The sequence below is a fragment of the Lepidochelys olivacea genome, assembly GCF_965140295.1.
Source record: "Lepidochelys olivacea isolate rLepOli2 genome assembly, chromosome: 6".
Lineage (NCBI taxonomy): Eukaryota > Metazoa > Chordata > Testudines > Cheloniidae > Lepidochelys > Lepidochelys olivacea.
In genome coordinates this window covers 85,896,253-85,916,911 of record NC_140416.1, presented here as the reverse complement: position 1 = coordinate 85,916,911, position 20,659 = coordinate 85,896,253, and the positions used below count along the sequence as shown (strand labels likewise).

General features: G+C 51.6%; 1 protein-coding gene across 3 annotated transcripts; it reads right to left on the bottom strand.

Moving 5' to 3' along the window:
• Positions 1–4,626: 4,626 nt before the first annotated feature.
• Positions 4,627–19,478, bottom strand: VRTN (vertebrae development associated). Of its 3 annotated transcripts, none has more exons than XM_084631476.1 (2): positions 17,666–19,478; positions 4,627–8,009 (listed from the first exon to the last, which is right to left on the bottom strand). In XM_084631476.1, the coding sequence occupies exon 2, from the start codon at positions 8,006–8,008 to the stop codon at positions 5,972–5,974; it is 2,037 nt and encodes a 678-aa protein (XP_084487602.1). In that variant the 5' UTR covers position 8,009; positions 17,666–19,478; the 3' UTR covers positions 4,627–5,971. The 3 variants fall into 3 exon arrangements, with proteins under 3 accessions (XP_084487602.1, XP_084487603.1, XP_084487601.1); XM_084631477.1 differs by lacking the exon at positions 17,666–19,478 and adding an exon at positions 11,396–11,430; XM_084631475.1 differs by lacking the exon at positions 17,666–19,478 and adding an exon at positions 11,162–11,199.
• Between the last annotated feature and the right edge of the window lie 1,181 nt (positions 19,479–20,659).

Sequence of the window (20,659 nt, the reverse complement as noted above, 5' to 3'; positions counted from 1 at the left end):
ACTGTTTTCCCACTGAAGAGCTCTTCTATCCAGTGCCAAAGTCATCTGTCAGGTACAGCAGTGTGAGCCCCATGCCTGACCCCAAGGTGAAAGTTACTAACAATTGCTGTTCTATTCAGAGGCCCTTAGAGCTGCTCTGGTAGCGCCTTCCCCAAAACGGGATGCTCTCAGGACTGTTGAAGTGGGTCGCTCTAGAATGTCAAGCAGTGGTTTCCTGAGCAAAGCCTGAAGCTCAACACCATTCTGCGGGGCTAGCATCATCGTCTTCAAAGGAGGGACTGACTGTAGAGCCCACCTGCTAGGCTACCATCTGGGCTTTCAAATGGCACAGACACCAAGGATCTACCTGTGAGAGTTGGGTCCATGCCATAAAGACCTTCTGCCTATCGAACCGAGTAGAAGAGGGCATGTTCTTGTGCCCACTTGCTTTGACTGGCTTTCTCCTGTAGGGGATACTGGTGCTGCTCCTCTGTGCTGGTTTATGATGCTCTGATGTCACAAAAGCACTGGGTTGTAGGTGGAATTGGCCCACAGGGCCTGCCCCAAAACATGGCTGTTCTACTCTGTGCTTAGAGCTGGCACAACAGCTGTATGCTGGCCCCGCACAGCCTTCAGTGTTGGTGTAGGCAGGGCTGGAGGGAGGGCTAGCTAGTGTGCACTGTACTCCAGCCATTCTCAGCTGTCAGTAGCCCAAATATTTCTTTGTCTGTCCTATACCCCCACCCAGAGACACCTGGCCCACAGCCAGGCTCAGTGCAGATCTGTCATTCTTGATTGCAGTGCCTGGAACCTCTGCCCTGACCCTGCGTACCCTGCAATCTCATGCCCTCCTTCAAAATACACAGTGTGGGTTAAACTCCCAGCCTCTGCCTTGGTCACTTCCCTCCCAGGGCCAGTCTTGCCTTGCCCCCCCCCCCCACCACGTGGCACCAACCTACACACTGCGCTACCCCTTGGCTCTGACCTCCAACTTGGCTGCTCTTACGGTCTTGACCTCCTCCCAAACTGGGGCCAGGCACTTAAGAAATCAAATCTTTCTGCAGACTGACATTTTTCTTTAAAGAAGTCAGCTATTAAATCTTGAGTGCAAAATTAATGGACCTTCAAGGGCTCCCTTGTGTGACCACGCTGTATGATGGCAGTGGAGGAGTGAACCTCAGTGAGGTTCAGGAGTAGCAGGAAGGTTTTGTACTTTCCTTAAGATGTGCTGAGGCTGGGGGGGGGGGGAGTTAAAATTAGCATCTCCGAGACCCACTCATCTGGCACACAGTCCCCAGGGTGCTTCAGGGTGCGTCCCCTGAAAGGTGAGGAGAGAGCAGTGCAGCGATGGCACCAATTCCAGTCTCTCGGCTGTGTGAGACACAGGCCAAGGCAGACTCCCCAATTCCATTTCATCCTGCTCTAGAGGGAGCTCAGCGGGAGCTTGCAGTGAAGGAAAATTGAATCTGCAACGATTCAGCATGGAAAAGAAATCTGTGTTTACACATTACAAACTAGAACTCTCTTGCTCTTAAGTTGTGGGCCCCATTGCCTTCTGGCCCCTTTACACAAGGCTATGCTAGAGGAACTGGCTACCAGTAGCTCTCCAGCCTCCCCCATGACCAGGTCGGTGCCGGCAGTGGGGAGAGAGAAGGGTGGGTGACAAATATAAAACTGATGAAAGAAAGAATTTAGTTAACACAACTCATGATTAATCTGTGGGACTCACCGCTGCAGGGCATAGTGAGACCAAGAACTTAGCAGGATTCCCAAAGGACCAGGTGAACACCATGAAGCCACCCGCAGCTATATCTGATAGGATAACTATGTGTATGGCATATAGACCTCCTGCTTCAGGGATAAACCAACCACTGCCTGATGGGAGTTAAAAAGAAACTTCCCCTCTGGGCAGGGAGTTGCAGACTTGTCCATCATGGGAGTTTCTTGTACCTTCTCCAGAAGCATCTGGTTGCTCTCAGGGTCTGATTATAAAAGCCGATGGAGCACCACCAGCTCATCTACCCAGGCAATGTGTTGTACACGCTATGCTCCTGATCTCGGGTGCATGTATTTCTGAGCCTTGGCCCTGAGGCGGGGTCGGCTTGGCCACTGGTGCCTAGAGTCTGAACCTGTGCTTTAAGAGGCTCAGTGTCAGCCAATCCACCCTCTCTCGCTCCCTTCCTTTGTCTCGCTGAGGGAAAATACCACTTAGTCTTGATTTCAATTTCACAGCTGCTGCTGCCACCGCTGCTGAGGGGAAACAGCTGATCTCTGGGCACAGGTTACAGACATGGATAATCATTCTGGAGTCATTACCAGCTCACTACCTCAGAGGAATTCACCGGTGAGAAGTCCCTGGGAGCTAATTATGCTGTGTGTGTGTGTCTGTCTCTCTCTCTCACTCACACCCCCTGCCCCTCCCAGTGATCAGAGCAAATGCAGCACTTTCTGCAATAGCTTCGCCCATTCCCCGTCATGGGGGAGTGCTCTCCCATCCCTGGATCGGGGCTGCTCACCTTTCCTACTGGCAACTGCTCTGGACCCAAAATCGCAGCCCTGCTGCTTTACCTATCCAGTAGGTAGGGTTTTTGACATCTATCAGTGCCCTGACTGGACAGTAAAACAAACTCTACAGGCCTACTAACACCTGTTGCTCCTCACGGACCAACCCGGTAGAATGAACCCCAGGGCTACTTGCACCAGCCCCCCACCTGAGTTAGACTGACTCAGTGCAGGCTCAGCAGTGCCAGGGATGGGAGCAGGGAAGAGAGAGATGTTGCAGGGCCAGGGTTAAGGGGAGTTGGGACAAATGCTGCAGTGCAAGAAGTAGGAAGAAGGCCTTGCCCTACAACCCCAGCTACCTCCATGGGTGTCTTTTCTTCTCAGGTTGGAGGAGCCGTACCAGAATAAGTGTCCCTAGGGCTTAATGCCAACTGGAGTCAGATCTTAGGTGGGCAGGCCCTTTCTACCAGTGGGATTTGGGGCAAGGGCTAAAGTACATTGAAACAGGATGTGGAGGAAGGGTTTGTACCCCACCAGCCGGGGAGCTGAGGGGGAACACTGCTCCTCCATGGCAGGGAAAGGAGGGGACTTTTAGCACAGGAGTGGGAGGCTGAGTTGGACCTCCACCACATCTCTTATTTTCACCCCTGACTTAGGGCCCATTTCAGTCCCACTTGGGATAGCCCTGAGGGGTCCATGTTCGGCCTACTGGAGGCAACCTCTCAGGGCTAAGTCCCAACAGGGATCAGACTGAACTGCCTAGCCACAGGCTCTCTGGGCCCACAGGAACCAGAACCCCAGACTGCCAGGGTTGCCAGCCACTCTTCCATAGACCTGAGATTCCTCTCTTTGCATACACAGAAGGACCTGGTGGCAGAGTGAAGTAGGGGTAACAGGAAGCACGGGGCTCTGAGGGGAGGAAGGCTCCTCTGTTTCCCCACTGTAGATAGGCAGAGTTAAGGCACAGCTTTCCTAGCAGGCAGTGCAGAGAGGACTGTCCTATAGGCAGGGGCAGCTGAGTGGGGAACTGTGCATTTTAAACACGGTCTGCACTTCCAGTCTCCCTTTATCAGAGCACCACCTGCTGGCTGTGATCCCCTTTCACCACCACTTTTTCGACAGGGCCAGGGAGTGAGCAGATTTATCACCCCATTCACAGCATATTAAATAATTTATTTTTGAAAAAAATCAGCTCTCTGTCAGACACTTGCTGTGATGATTTGTGTGTCCCTTTGATTGTGAACTTGTCAGTGCAAGGGCTGTCTCTTTACCTATGTTTGTTTGCACACTAGATGCCTGAGACCACTAATAATAAATGTACAAGCACCCTCCAGATCCTCCATCTGGGGTTATTTCTAACAGGCAGTAGCTTCCCTTCCCTTTGTCAGCAGCTGGGGAGTGCGTGCTGCTGCATGTCACAGACTGCAGGATAGTCACTGCAGGCCTGTATTGTGGTTTCTCTCTGCCCTGCCACCTCTATAAACATATCCATGTGGGACAGGCCCCTGTGGGTAGGAAACCACCCCTGTATCAGCCAGAGGTGCAACTCCCAGCTCATTTTCTAACATTATTAGAAGGGGACAGCCTGCCTGTAGCATTCAGTTGTATGAGCCTGATGAGGCTTCCATTCAAGTCAATATAGAGACCCCCATTGTTCCCCATTGTTCTGAATAGGGACTGGATCAGTTCCTATGTCACTGGTTTGGATCTGGCCCAGCTCAGCAGTAACCCATAGGTGTTAGCCCTTGCCCTAAGCCGTAGGGAGCTGCCCCCGCTGGTAGGGAGAAGGGCTAGATAATCTTCCCTCTCTCTGTCCTCCATCACATCCCTGCTAGCTGTTCAGTGAGATGAGCTGGTGGATGCTCAAAGCAACAAAACTGCCCTCCCTGCTAGCCAGTTGCAGCAGAAGGGAAGAGAGCCTAAAGTCCCATCTCCTCCCTAGAGGTGATGCCACAGGCTCAGGGCAGATGGTGCATGCAGGAAAATTGTACAGCTGCTGTCTGCACGGGGCCCTAGAGACAGAGAAACTATCACCCTCTTAGGGGCCCAGCTTTCCTCTAAAAACAAACAGGAGGGCAACAACCCTCACTAAGGCATTTCAATCAGACAAGGGGGGTGAGATGAGAGAGAGACACCACACAGGGCTGGGAGTGGAAGGGTCTTTATTGCTTTAAATTTCTACAGGTCACACATGCACATCCAGCCCTGTCTCAGCATAGGGCTCAGCTATGGGTCATCCTCCCCCCTCTCTTACAGTTCCTTTTAGATAGTGAAAGCAGAACCCCACCCTCAGCTCATGGTGCTGTCTCTCTACCCCCTGCAGTGGACAGCAGGTTGGGGTGTCCTACCAGACTCCTGTGAAATAGACACTCCTGGAGAACAGGAACATAAAGGCACACGGTGACTGGGATTGCAGAGGGGCACAGGAGTGAGGTCATTTGCTACTAGGGCAGAGGACTCAGGGAAGTTATCTTTCTCCAGAGCCTGCAAAAGGACTGCAAGACACAGGCTTGAATGGGACAAGGCCAACAGGCCCCTGCTTAGCTGAAGATCTACATGTGATCATTCCCAGAGGGGGAAGGGCAGACCGAATGAAACAGGAACACAATCCACTCGCCAACCAAGGAATGCCAGGAAGTCTTGTCTCCTGTGACTATAGACAGGGCAATGAGTGATCAGGGAAGCCACAGAGTCACATGGCCTCTAGAATTAGTACAATCACAAAACCCCAGATCATGTCACTGCTGTGCCTGAGCTAAACTGCTCCTCAGCTCCCAGCCCCTGCTCCTAAGCCAACAAGGAATACACCAAAGCAGAGAGGCTGCTCCCCAACAGTCAGTGCAGCCTCCAGGGTGCCCTCACCCAAGGCTGGGCTGTTAGGAATTCTTCCTAAGGACACCATGCCTGGGACAGTCTCAGCACCACTTCTTGGGGCCTTGGCAAGAATGAGCTTGTTGACCTCTGTGCCAGGCACCATATGGTTCACCTCATTCCCAAGAAAATCTTGACATTAACAAGATCGATTTTGGGTTGGACAGTGACCTGGGGCAGATGAGCCCGCAAATCTTGCACGCAGCATTTAGAATGGAGGCCTGCAGCTTGTTGGCCCATGAATTAAAGGCATTTATACCCATGGCACCTACAGGAACATTTCAGAGTCACATATCCCTCCCTCTCCCCTATTCCACCACCCTATATCCCAGCCTAAGCACTGGGAGAAGGCAAGCTCCATTTTGCCTTTTTCTTTTGGGGCATCTTGGCAGCCCAGAAATTAACCCAACACAAACCAGAGCTCTCACTCCACTCCCCCCACCTCCAGGGACTGGCAATGTGCAGACCTGGTCCCTGTACCCCAAGACCAGATCTAGCCAAAACAGAAGGGAAAACAAAATAAGAGAAAAAACAAAGATAGCTAGAGCTGAATCATAGCTCACAAACACTGCCCTCCCGCCTGGAGGGCAGAGAGCAGGTTCCAGCAGGCAGCCCACCCTCAGGCATCCACTAGTGTCAGTCCATCGTGCAGCGCACGCTTCCACATGTAGTAGGTGGAGCGTGCCGTGAGGGGGAAGTGGGCACTGAACTCTTTGTAGGTCGGGAAGGTTTTCGATTCAAAGCGCTGCTGCAGGAACAGTTTGGCCTGAGCTTTGAACTGGGCAGTGGCAATCACATCCATCACGAACATCCGGCTGTTGGCTCTTTCCGACATGGCATAGCCCGAGATTGTGGCATTGTAGGGGGTGACTGATGCTTGCTTGTCTAGATGCCTGGGAGCCACTTCCATTTGTGACTGTGGCTTTATCGCAGGCTCTGCTTTTCCAGGAGCCTCTGAGATGACCTGACTCAGCTGTTGGGATGAGCTGGTCCAGAGAGGATGCTTGTTCATCTGCTGGCTGCTTCTCTTCCAGAACCAATAGGCTGTGGAGGAGAAGCCCGGGTATTGCAGGCGGAACTTGCAGAATGGCAGCCGCCACTGCTGGACACGCCTCTTGGCCACGTCTCGAAGCTGCTTTCTCCAGTTATAGAGAGAGGGTTTGAGCTGGAGGAGACTTCTGGGCTCTGGTCGGTGTCCATTCAGCCTTTTCTTGCCAGGCAGATTTCCAGGCTTGAATGGCAGGTATGCCTTCCCTTTCACTAGGGGCTTCAGGCTGACTGAGGGAGGCTGAGGGGGTTTGAAGTTGGGGTTCCCCTTAATGGCTTTTCTCCGCCAGTTGTAGTAGGTGGACCTGGAGATACCAGGGAAGCTGCGCTTGAAGCACCTGTAGGGCACCAGAGTGTTCATGGAGATGCATTTCTCTAGGTAGGACTTGGCTCCTTGCATGAAGATTCCTGCTTGGTTGGGCTCCAGGGAAGGGATCTTTGGCCTTAGGTCCCCCTCTGACTTTGCTGCATCATCCCTGTCTGGGTGGGGCTTTTTTTGATGGTCTCCATGAGGCTCCTGTGACACCATAGCCTCAGCTGGAGCAGAGGTATCGCCACCATTGACCATGCTCTGCATCTCATGCTTCCAAGCATAGTAAGTGGAGCGGGAGATTTCTGGGAACATTTGTCGGAAGTGCTGAAGAGGAATCACATTGCCCTCTTGGAAGCAAGACTGCAGGAAGTGTTTGGCTGCAAACCTGGTGGCTGCTTTCTGCCTGTGCTCCCGGGACTGGCGCTTCCAGCGGTAGAAGGTGCTCTTGGTGATGCTGTAGCGGTCACACAGATTAAAGTAGGTCAGCCGGGGGTCACTCTTCCGCAGCTCCAGAGTCTGGACTGGCTGGACTGGAGGCTCTGGAGGAGGGCTTGTGGGTTCCAGTTCTTCCAGGCCTACCACAGCCACGAAGTACTGTGCTTTGAAAACCTGTGAGGAGAGCTGCTGCCCTGACCACATGATATGGAGCGTGGAGGTCTGTGGGCCACACTTCCTGGGCCGGATGAGGCGGTTGAAGTATGGCCGGATCTTCAAGTTGCTCATGGGGTAGATGGAGTAGATGTTACACTGCAGCACCGAGGCCAGGGCATAGACATGCCACATGTTGGCAAAGGTGCCAGGGAAACAAGTGGCCTTGATGTCAGCATCAAAAATGGCCTCGAGGATGGCCAGAGGGAGGCTGGTCATCTCGGGGGACTCCTCGGTGCAGAGGGAGTAGCGGGCAGCCTGCAGCATCACCTTGGAGTCAATCATGCCGTTCAGGTAGTAATGCTTGTGCAGCAACATCTCCACAACTGTGCGCACCTGCAGCTCCAGACTCAGGCTGGGGTTCCCCCACAGCAGCACACTGGCTGCCTCAAACAGGTGGTTCCCCTCCCCCTTGCAGACCAGAGGCAGCATGTTGCTGGGGGCATCCTCCGGATACAGGCTTCTTGCCACCCGGTCAACTTCCAACTCTTCCTGGAACTGCCTCCCGCAGTAGCTGGGTAGGGAGAAAGAGGACAAGGTCCTCTCAGCCTCCAGGGCTGCACTGGTCAGTCCCTCTAGCCCAAAGCATTCAGTGGCCTCCTGCAGCTCCTGCAGTACAGACTGCACTAGCTGGTGCCGCTGGATCATCCTGCAAGACACAAGAATTCAAACGATGTGAGCTCCAGCAGAGACCATGCTTACCAACCCCCCACCCCCACCCTCAAGGGGGCCGCTCTTGCCCTCAGTCCTCCAGATTCAAAGGAGGAATCCTGGGTCCTCACACACAAACATGGGCAAGGGATAAATCTTGTGTTGCTCTCAAGCGACCTCTTCTGGCCAATGTATAAAATGGCACTGATGGCCTCCAGCGAGGACAGGCTGGCCGGAGCGATTTGAAGCAAGGTGTAGGAGAGTATAGCTTGAGGGTGGGAGGCAAGGCTGGAAGAACAGGGGGTGCAGCAGGCCAGGAGTGTGGTGCCTGGGCAGAGCTGTGAAGAGGGGAAGCTTACACCTTGTCTGTTCTGTGCCTGGCTTTGTGCTCAGGCCCACATTGAGCCCAACATTTACCCCCAATGGTAAAACCTGGGAATCTCAAAAGGGAAAAAAAGTGTATTCATTTCATTATTCAACAACAGCACTGGGAGAGGGGAACGGCTACTCTCTTCAGTCATCAGCTTTCCTGTGAGAATTAGACACAGAGCCCGTTCTCAATCAAGCTTTCAGCCTGCCAAATAAATGGGACAGTCTAAGAGCTCCCTCTGCCTGGTCAGGTGAAGGAGTGAAGCCTTTTCACAGCTGGGATCATTGTGTGAGAACAACAAAGCTCTCAATACCCATCCTGGGGAGTCTGTAACCTGACAGTACAATACACATCTTCCAACTTCTGCAATAAATGGTGATTGTAGTTCCCTTTAGCCACCAGATTTCAGAGTAGCAGCCGTGTTAGTCTGTATTCGCAAAAAGAAAAAGGAGTACTTGTGGCACCTTAGAGACTAACAAATTTATTTGAGCATAAGCTTTCTTTGAGCTACAGCTCACTGCATCCGATGAAGTGAGCTGTAGCTCATGAAAGCTTATGCTCAAATAAATTTGTTAGTCTCTAAGGTGCCACAAGTACTGCTTTTTCTTTTTAAACCACCAGGTGGCGCATGCCACTCACTGTAGAAGCATGAAGAAGGGCTAAGTGTATAAAGCAAGAGTGATTTCAGGAATCCTTGCCCTTTGGCACTGGAATAAGGGCCCTCCTGATGAATACTGCCAGCACAAAGGGCCTCTGCAATCCCTCGGCGGGGACATTCCAGGATGGGAGGAGCAGGAAGCATCCCCACAGTCTAGTTATTCCCTGCTGTTGCAATGCCCACAGACACTATTGCAGCGGGAGGAGGCAGGAAAAGGGTGCAGCTGAGGGTTAGCCTCTGCCAAGGGCTGAGGCGGCAGCCCCAGGGTCAGGGGAGTACCAGCTGCCTCCCCTCAGTGCTGGCACAGGGATGGATCTGGCTGTAGACCTTAGTCATTGTGGAAACTGGGGAACATGAGATCGAAGCCGCCTCCATCTCTCTACGTCCAGGCCATGTTGTTGGGTTTAGTGTGTGGGTGGTGGCCTGTGATATACAGGAAGTCAGACTAAATGATCTAGTGGTCCCTTCTGGCCTTAAACTCTACATCCAAATCATAGAATCATAGAATATCAGGGTTGGAAGGGACCTCAGGAGTTCATCTAGTCCAACCCCCTGCTCAAAAGCAGGAACCATCCCCAATTAAATCATCCCAGCCAGGGCTTTGTCAAGCCTGACCTTAAAAACTTCTAAGGAAGGAGATTCCACCACCTCCCTAGGCAACGCATTCCAGTGTTTCACCCCCCTCCTAGTGAAAAAGTTTTTCCTCATATCCAACCTAAACCTCCCCCACTGCAACTTGAGACCATTACTCCTTGTCCTGTCCTCTTCCACCACTGAGAATAGTCTAGAACCATCCTCTCTGGAACCACCTCTCAGGTAGTTGAAAGCAGCTATCAAATCCCCCCTTATTCTTCTCTTCTGCAGACTAAACAATCCCAGTTCCCTCAGCCTCTCCTCATAAGTCATGTGTTCCAGACCCCTAATCATTTTTGTTGCCCTTCGCTGGACTCTTTCCAATTTGTCCACATCGTTCTTGTAGTGTGGGGCCCAAAACTGGACACAGTACTCCAGATGAGGCCTCACCAATGTCGAATAGAGGGGGACGATCACGTCCCTCGATCTGCTCGCTATGCCCCTACTTATACATCCCAAAATGCCATTGGCCTTCTTGGCAACAAGGGCACACTGCTGACTCATATCCAGCTTCTCGTCCACTGTCACCCCTAGGTCCTTTTCCACAGAACTGCTCCCTAGCCATTTGGTCCCTAGTCTGTAGCTGTGCATTGGGTTCTTCCGTCCTAAGTGCAGGACCCTGCACTTATCCTTATTGAACCTCATCAGATTTCTTTTGGCCCAATCCCGCAATTTGTCTAGGTCCCTCTGTATCCTATCCCTGCCCTCCAGCGTGTCTACCACTCCTCCCAGTTTAGTATCATCCGCAAATTTGCTGAGAGTGCAATCCACACCATCCTCCAGATCATTTATGAAGATATTGAACAAAACCGGCCGCAGGACCGACCTCTGGGGCACTCCACTTGACACCGGCTGCCAACTAGACATGGAGCCATTGATCACTACCCGTTGAGCCCGACAATCTAGCCAATTTTCTACCCACCTTATAGTGCATTCATCCAGCCCATACTTCTTTAACTTGCTGACAAGAATACTGTGGGAGACCGTGTCAAAAGCTTTGCTAAAGTCAAGATACAATACATCCACTGCTTTCCCTTCATCCACAGAACCAGTAATCTCATCATAGAAGGCGATTACATTAAATCCTGTCCCTCCTTGCTCTGTACCAGCTCCGAGAGCCAGCTGTTTCTCTAATCACAAGCCAAAAACTCCAGTCCAGTCCCTTATTTCCCCTCTTGGTTACTGTACACTCTTTCCTGACACCCACATAGCCACCCCTGCGCACAGTCCATTAAAGCTGAATTCTGTGCTCGATGATCTCACAACATCCCTCCCTCTTTGTATCCCTCCACTGGCTCCTCTTTTCCACCATATCAAATTCAAGCTTCTTATCATTCCTTCAAGGCCCTGCCTAGTCCTGTGCATCCTTATTTATCTGCCCAACACTCTGACAGTCACCCGCTCCCCTCCACGCCCCTAAATGATGCAGCCTCAACAGTCCATTTCTCTGTTTCTCCTACAAGCATGGCTGTGCCTTCTTCCATGTCACCTGCTCTGCATGGCACATCCTTTCTTAGCTGGTCCAAAGGTCCCCATCCTCTCCGCATTCAGATCCTGGCTGACGACTCACCTCTATCGTGATGCCTGCAAGGAACCATTATTATTTGTCTAACAGTAATGCCTAGGGGCTCCAGCCAAAACTGGGCCCTATTGTGCTAGGCATTGTGAAATCTCAGAAAGAGAGAGAGTCCCCTTTCCCCAAGAGCTTACAGTATCAACAGACCTGACAGACAGAAGGGAGAAGGGGGGACAGACACCTCAGAGGTGAAATCCAAACCAGGACTAGGACTCAACTCTTCTGACTGCTAGTCAGGTGCTCTGTCCATAGACCACACTAACACCCTGAGGCAGAGAGGTCTAGTTGTGAGGCAAACATTACCTAGACAAAACAAAGGCCACAGTGCTATTATTAACCCTTTGTTTTGTTAGCCTAGGGCCAAGTCACCTCAGTACTGGTTTCCCTTTTCCAGGGGTAAAGGGTGAGGTGGCAAAATTTGCCGACAATTCAAAATTACTCAAGATAGTTAAGTCCAAAGCAGACTGAAGTTACAAAGAGGTCTCACAAAACTGAGTGACTGGGTAACAAAATGGCAGATGAAATTCAATGCTGATAAATGCAAAGTAATGTACATTGAAAAACATAATCCCAACTATACGTACAAAATGATGGGGTCTAAATTAGCTGTTACCACTCAAGAGAGAGATCTTGGAGTCGTTGTGGCTAGTTCTCTGAAAACATCTGCTCAATGTGCAGCGGCGGTCAAAAAAGCAAACAGTACGTTGGGAACCATTAGGAAAGGGAAAGATAAGACAGAAAATATCATAATGCCTCTGTATAAAGCCATGCTACGCCCACATCTTGAATACTGTGGATCTGGATGCCACATCTCAAAAAAAGATATATTAGAATTGGAAAAGGTAAGAGAAGGGCAACTGAAATGATTAGGGGTATAGAACAGCTTCCGTATGAGGAGAGATGGAAAGAACTGGGCCTTTTCATCTTGGAAAAGAGATGACTAAGGGGGGGGATATGATAGAGCACTTTAAAATTCTTGACTGGTATGGAGAAAGTGAATAAGGAGTTATTTACTCCTTCACATAATACAAGAACTAGGGGTCACACAATGAAATTAATAGGCTGCAGGTTTAAAAAAGTCCAAAACAAAATAAAGTAGTTCTTCCCACAATGCACTGTCAACCTGTGGAACTCTTTGCCAGGGGATGTTGTGAAGGTCAGAACTATAAGAGGATTTAAAAAAAAAAAAAAAGAAAGAAAGAAAAAGAAAGAAAAAACTAGATAAGTTCCTGGAGGATAGATCCATGGCTATTAGCTAGGATGGGCAGGGATGCAACACCATGCTCTGAATGTCCCTAGCCTCTGTTCACCTGAAGATAGGAGTGGACAACAGGATGATCACTTGATTGCCTGTTCTGTTCATTCCCTCTGAAGCACCTGGTACGGGCCGCTGTCGGACGACAGGATACTGGGCTAGATGGACCACTGGTCTGACCCAGTATGGCTGTTCTTATGTTCCAGGTCCCTCTGGCTGGTCTCAGATTGTGGGCTGTTCAGGGCACAGCCTTCTTTTATGACTGGAAAGCACCTAGCACATTACAGGCAGGATTGAAAGTCACCATCGTCACAGGGGAAAGCATGCAGTGGGTTTGATGCAGAGATGGGCCAAAGCCCCACAGCTGGGAGCCAGACTTGCCCTTAAGTCCTGGTACAGTTGCATCTGGGTTTGCCATTTGGGCACAGGGCTACATTTTTATTCTCACTGAGGCTGCAAGAGAGATACTTTGTGAAGCAGTGTTCAGACAGGCCACACGTCTTGGTCACCTGTTTTCATAGGCACCAACTCTGTGGGTGCTCCAGGGTTGGAGCACCCACAAAGAAAAATTAGCGGGTGCTTAGCACCCACTGGCAGCAAGCTCCTCCCCCTCCCTCCCACCATCAGCTGTTCTGCAGTGTGCAGGAGGTGCTGGGGAGAGGGGGGAGGCGCACAGACAGGTGCGCTCGGGGAAGGGGGCAAAGTGGTGGTGGGAAGAGGTGGGGCAGGGATGGGGGCTTGGAGGAAGGGGTGGGGTGGGGGCAGGGCCTGGGGCAGAGCAGGCGTTGAGCATCCCTGGGGCAAGGAGGAAGCAGACACCTGTGCCTGTTTTAGCCACTCCATCACCTTTGCTCCTTAGGTTTTCTGGTTTGTTAGGAGAGCAAGACTTGCCCCTCACTCAGGAGGTCTTGCAGAGTAGGTGTCAGTGAATCCCTTTTGCAAGGGCTGACAGCCCAGCCCACAGGACTTGACTTGCCACGTCCTGCCTCTGCATCCTCCACTCTCAGCCCAGAGAGCGAGGTGGTCATTCCCCATCAGGTTTAATATGCTACCCCCACACCACTCCCAGTCCAGGGAGTAAGAGATCAAGTAAGATGCTCTCAGTGGGTTGTCGACCTTGACCAGGTCCTGCGAGAGAGCACCCCCTGCATGCCAGGCCCTCCGGACCTTTTTATCAGGCCCCTGTGCCATGGCCCCCCCAGCCATCCCACCCCTTCACTGTGAGCCAGCTGCACAAATTGCAGCCATCTCGCTTCTGGACCGTGACAAGGAAACATCTGTACATGCTCATGCTCCACACCCTTCACATCCTCACCCTTGCATCCTGCCCTGACACAAAGTGTCGGGGACCTCCTACCGCCTCTGGAGGGTGAGGCACCCCAGTGGGCCAGCCTACACTCCACCCTGGTCCCAAGGCCCACCGGGGATGTCAGTTGGCAGCTCCTTCATGGGGCTGTGAGCACAGGGGTGTCCTTGGCACGGTTCACCTCCATCCTGGACACCTGCCCCTTCTGCGGCGTGAAGGAGACCCTGGCGCACATGTACCTGGAGTGCACCAGGTTGCAGCTCCTATTCCGGCTCCTCCAGAACCTCCTGCTGAGGTTCTGGCTGCACTTCTCCTCACACTTGTTCATCTTCACACACCCTATCTGTGGCCTCACTAAGTCACGAGACCTCCTTGTCAAGCTCCTCCTGGCACTAGCCAAAGTAGCCATTTACGCTACAAGGAAGAGGTTGGTAGACAAGTGGGTGCTCTGTAGCTGTGAGGCCTACTTCCGCTCCTCCCTGGTCTCACGCATCCGGGCAGAGTTCCTCTGGGCAGCGTCCGCTGACTCCCTTGATGCCTTCAAGGAGCAGTGAGTGCTGTCCGGGGTTCTCTGCTTGGTGTCCCTGTCTGGTTCCCTTCATTTAGCCCTGTGACCTCACTCCCGTCCCTGTTATATCTTTAGTTGTCCCCCATACTTAATTGAGATTCCGGACCATGTGGATCCTCCGCTTAGGCTGGGGGAGGTCCTTTAGTAGTGGGATCCATCTCCAAGATCCCAACAGACTGTGGGTTGTCAATCTGGGGGTCATGAACAGCCTCTCTTCCTTTATGATGAGATGGAAGGGGCTTCCCAAACCTTTTTCTATAGTAACAGGAGGTCACGGTATGGAGAAGGGGGAGAACCACTGCTTTAACCCTACTCCTCAGGGCTAAGCTTGCTGCCCCCACACCACGTCCAACTCCTGCTGCAGACAGCCTGAGCCAAGGGCTGCTGCATGGATCCCAAATGCAGACCCCTTGCTTCAGGCAGCATAGGGATCTGGCAGGGCTTGGCTAGGGTGGTGGAAGAGTGGGGCCTGGAGCTGCCACAAGGTGCTGGATTGCCAGCTTTGAAACAACGGGCTTGGTTTCATCCCCAAAGCAGCTCTAGCAAAGCAAGCTCCCAGCACCCTCCATCTCCTTCTATATGTGGCCAGCCCTCCTCCATGGAGCCTAGTCCACAAGGTCCAACTCCTTGGCCCCTTTGCTGAGGCTACCAACAAGGAGGCCACTTGTGATTTAGGTACCTCTCCTCTAGGCACCGCACTTCAGTCACAAGCTTATTACGCACAGTGCCAGCTGGCTTGGTAGCCCAGGGATATACCACCACTGACCAACATCGCATTTGAACCTATGACCTAGAGGTGAAGCTTCACAGCCCATTCCTCAAATCCTGAAGCCAGACACTTAATACCAGAGGCTGACACAAAAGCCTGTGATGTGGCCAGCAGGGAGGTCCAGGGGCATGGTGAGAAGCCCTGCCCCCAGTTGCTGGGATGGAAGAACATGCAGGAATTCCCACTAGGGTGCTATCCCCGAACCCTGGTCAGGGGCTGTAGTTTTCATATTAGTCTCTGGCTAGTAGGCATCTCATGAACTTGAAACCACTGCCCACTCCTTTGCAGCAGGAAGAGGAGAAGCAGCTCTCTCTTCTCCCGCCCTACCCAGAGCCATTAGGGGAAGGGTTGAATATTCCACCCTTCCCTAAAGCCTCCTGGATGCTGGGGTAGAAAGGAGGAGTGGAGGGGGGAGTCTTGCTGTTCTACTAAGAGCTGGATTAAAGGCACAGACACAATAAGCATGTGTCTAGATTCTAGTCCGTGGGAGTCATATGACCACAACAGATTCTCAGCTTTCATTTCAAGGGCAAAAATAACGTTGCCATCCCTTATGATTATAGAGAGAAGCTTGAAAACATGTGTAAAGGGCTTGTCTACACTAGACAGCTTTGTCGCTTTAAGGATAGCAGGATAGTTAAAGCAGGAAACAAACAAAACAATCCCCTTCTTGTGGATACAGTTATACCGGTATAAAGGTACTTATACTTGTGCAGCTTATTCCAATTTGAAAAGGAGTACTAGTGGCACCTTAGAGACTAACCAATTTATTTGAGCATAAGCTTTCGTGAGCTCATTTCATTGGAGCTGTAACTCACGAAAGCTTATGCTCAAATAAATTGGTTAGTCTCTAAGGAGCCACTAGTTCTGTTCTTTTTGCGAATACAGACTAACACGGCTGCTACTCTGAAACCTGTCATTATTCCAATTTGCGAGGGGAAATATGCTTTACAGATATAAGGAACCTTATACCAGCATAACAGCATTCACACTAGGGCTAGAACTAGAATAGATATAAAAGTCACACCCCCTAACCACAACACTGTTATACTGGTAGAAAATTTTCTAGTGTAGACTAAGCTTAATAGTTATGTCCGACTCAGACCTGGTTTGGGGGTGGGAGCAGGGGGTGGGTGTGGAGGCTTTAACTTTCTAGTGTAGACAAGACCTGAGTCCTCCAGCAGCATGACACAACAGCTTTACGAGGTGTGAGCTGCCCCATTCATCTTAACACACCCATAAACACTTCCAGTTCCTCAAACAGCAACCACGTGAAGCTGACCCAATACTAGTGAGTGCATTTTTCCATTTGTGTTAGCTTAACTGAGATAGTGGAAAGCCCTTTACACGTGTTACCCTGTGTCAATGCCATGTTTGTAGTCTAGGCGTCAGGGCTGCCCACGGCTGCAGTGAAGCTGAACAGAGTCTTGTGAACTTCCCTTCATGGATGCTTGGCTAAGCTCTAAGCAGCAGTGGCAGCACTGGAGCTGCCTGCAGGCCCAGGAAAATGACATCATGTTTGGAAAGTTTCTCACAGCCATAAAGACTAGAAGCCTTGACCAAAACAAAGAATCAAAGTTCAGATGCTGCACAGATATTGATGGCTTCAGCTCCCATGCTCACCAGGAGACAGTGGATTTTTCAGACCCTTCCTGAGCCCATCTAATATCCCATGTATGTCCTGGGGTCAGACTGGAACTCCAGAGATGGGGGGAGGCCCTATGTCCTAGTCCCTAAACCAGACAGTGCCCTGCACCATTAACCCAATGTGGGTCCAGATTGGAAGCTGGGCCCTAGAGGTGGAAGGCTCCACTCCAATGCATGGGCAGCGTTGTTTGTGATGTCATGGATGACAGCACAGGCCTGTGACTAGCACTGTGGGTTCCCTCTGGTGGCTCCCTGGCCCTGCTGCGGCACAGGGAAGTTTGTGTGTGTGGAGAGGTGGAAGTTAAGGGAGACAAAGTGTGGCTCTTTTTACCCTCAGACATGCAGGGGTTTCAAATGGCCAGAAGGCACTGGGGGAGGGGGAACTCTGGGGGGAGGGGAACCGGGTTTATTGTCCTTGAAAGAAGGAAAGGCATTTTCTGGACAATTATGTCCTGGGGCGAAGTCCACATGGAGAGACAATACAAAGGTTCCTCACGCTCCGTTCCAAAGCTGGGCTGAGAGGCCCCAAGCGGGGAGTGAGGAGCCGGTGAAACTGCCCTGGGAGGCCCAGTTCGCATGGGGAGGTGGCGGCTCCACAGCAGGGCTTGGGGCCGGCGGGGAGGCGGAATAGACAGAGTGGGTGAGGCAGGGACTTCCCTGGTAGCCGCCGCAGCCCCCTGGGCACCACCCTGCAGCTGCTCCGCGTCCGGAGGTGATTGCACAGCTTCCCCTTCGGCTCAAGCCCCAAGCGTTTGGACCCTGCTGACCTGGGCTGCGCTTCCTGCAGTCCGGCCCACGCCTGGCTTTCACCCTTGGGATGAAGATTCCCTCCTGAGCCAGGGCTGTGCGTTGGGAATCTCCCCTGGACTCACCTTGCTTGTTGGGCAGAGCACTACAGCTCACACCAGCCAATCCCCGGCTGCTGCTGCTTGCCTTGCTCCCTCGGCAAGGCAGTTCCCTGGACATTTAAATCCTGCAGCAGGAAGCGCAGCAGGCTCCACTTTCTCAGCTGGGTCCCACATTCAGACTGGAACTGGTTTCAGATCTGGAGTGAACCATCTGGAGTGATTGGCTTTGGCTTGTGTGAAGGGGTCTCAGCTCCTCCCCTCCCCCACCAGGAAATAGTCCATCCTCAAGTGCTCTTGTATCCAAGATGAAAGGAGTGCAGATTCAGGGGTCACTTCCAAAGCTAAAGTGATAATGGCTATTGTCTCAAGACACTCAGGCCAGCAGGACTTCTTAAAGGGCCAGCACCTTCACTACTGTGTGCTCTCAGACCTTCCAGAACGTGAGCAGAAAAACAAGAAGAAACTGGGAAGATCTCAGTTCCAAAAGGAAAATGTAAAAGCAGAGAAGTCCTCCGGAAGGGCTCTGCCTGAAGCTGGGAGCCATGTGGGCAACTCGGACACTGGGAAGGGAGCTTGGATACAGACTGATTGGTTTGGACCCCCAACAGCTTCCTCCTCAGCCCCTGCAACACCCTCCTGCTGCTTCCACAATTATAACAGAAAGAGAATCAAAGGGCCAGGAACTTCTTGCCCAGAGATCAGCCCTGGATTTGATTTCTCCTCTTGCTCCATCAACTCAGAGCAAGAAAAATTGAATGTTTTCTTACCTAGTCTGCTAGCTATCACCCTTCCGCACCCACTCTCCGGCCTGCCTACCCTTTCCCAGGCAAGTCTCCTGCCACTGCCCATGCAATCTGTTGCCTGCCCTAAATATTGTGGGAAGCAGACCCTCCTCCACAAAATACTCTGTTGCCATGGGGAAGGTGCACAGAGCTGGGAGCCAGGACTCCAGGAGTTCAAGTCATACCTCTTTCACTCACAGCTGTTTATATTTCTGTGCATTTCACAACCCTTATTCATGAGCAAGGCTTCACATTTTTCTCTATGAGACAAGCAAGTATAATTCTCCCCATTTTACAGATAAGGTACCTTCTGGCAGAGCTAGGAATAGAACCTGGTTCTAATATGGCAGACCCAAGTCTCAGCTGCATTGCCTTTCAGAAAGAATTATCCAGATTTACCTGCTTGTCTGTAACCACCAGGCCCTACTGCCTCCTAGAGCCCAACCTTACCAGTCTCCCCCTGGCTCTGGTGCTCTACCCACTGGCTCTTTACTCCTGGCAGCTTGCTTATACACATGGCTTGTCCCTCACCCACACCCTTCTACCATCAGCCTCTTTCCCCCACTCTCCCTGATACCTGGACTGGTCCCTCTCTTGTTCATTGGATCTCTTCCCTCACTCCTTTCTTGCCCTCAGAAACCACCCCCCTCCCACTAGCTCTGGCCTGCTGCAGCTCTCTCCCTCTCCCTATTCTCTTGGCCCCAGAAATCTCTTTATCAGCCCCTCCCAGCACATTAGATTCGTCACATTCCTTGGGCTTTACATGAATCTGTGTAAACAATAAAACCCATGAGAGTTTTGCTCCATTGTCCCCCAGTCCCTAAAACCAACTGCCTCAAAGTCTAAGTCCTCTCTGCAAGACCCTGCAGCCTCTAAGACCTCACTCGAGACCCTGAAATTGCAAACCTTACCCTCTTCTTCCACCTACAGCTCTGCCATTCCCACAGCCTCTCCAGCCCTCCAATGCCCTGTGGTCTATCCTAACCTAACCACTGCCTCCTGCCAGCCCCCCTGAAGCCCCTGCACTCTTGCCCTCTATGTCTATTCCACACTGGCTTCTCCAAAGCATCTGTCTCCCATGCCCTGTTTGGATTTGTGTGGAAAAAACAGCAATGGAATGAATGGTATGTCAATTTCCTAGGACTCTGGTTCTACCAGGGGCGGCTTCCTGCAGTCTTTGTAGTGGGTTGGTCATTTGCACAGTCAGTGTCCAGGCTCTGGACTGGGACAATTCAGATGAGGGAAGTTTAAACAAGTTCTTGGATTTGAAATGCTTAATTGAGAGAGTGAGAGACTGACTGTCCACTGCCCCAAAATGGGGCCCTGAGCTTTGGTGCTTGTTACTGAGGGTGGGCAGATATAATGGACCCCAGTGGTCTTGGAAGCCCAGCATACATCATGTTTTCTCTTGCAGGTATTAGCAATAAGAAGAGAGGAGCCCTGGTGTCAGGTTATCCCCAACCGGTTCATTATTCTCGTCGTCAGCTGCATCCACCTTTGTTTAGCCAACGTGTGATTTCTGCTGGCCCCCAAACAAACCCTTTACTCAGGTCTAGTCTCCACCCACCCCCTTCTCCCAGGACTAGCCCAGACCCCAACCCAGCCCCGTACCTTTTGACCTGCCAAACCCCAAGCATGGGATATGGTGTGTGACAAAGACCCGAAGTGAGAGGCACAAAATAGTTATTGATGCAGATACCGAACATGCTGTAGCATTCCTTCGTCAGCATAACTCACTTTCTGGACCTTCCATTTTTTTATTCTTTATTTCTCATGTAATAATGGCCAGTAATAATGGAGGGGGGGGATCAAATTTTTGAAGTTGTGTGGCCTGTAGGTAACTTTGGGGCTAAAAATGAGTTAGGACCCTTGAAATGAGGGACATTTGAGAAGTGTTTCCAGACCCCCTACGTCTCATTCCTGTTTTCTCCCCCACTCTCCTCCCAATGTGCAAATGACTCGCTCAGTTGCCACTGCTCACTCCAGAAGCATCTTGGGGAGGTTTCAGCAGGAGAAGAAGGGCATGACTCCCTGTAGACTAGTGCTGTGACCAGCCCCATCTCCCAGCTGCTAGACTCTCCTCAATCCCTCTAATTAAGACCATGACCCAATCTACCTTCGAACCCTGGCAGCCCCTATTTCCAGGTGTTGGCTGCTCACCCAGAACTTGGATTCCATGCCCAATGAGTTCACTATTCTGAAACACTGAAGAGTCATTTCAGAGAGAGTGAATGAG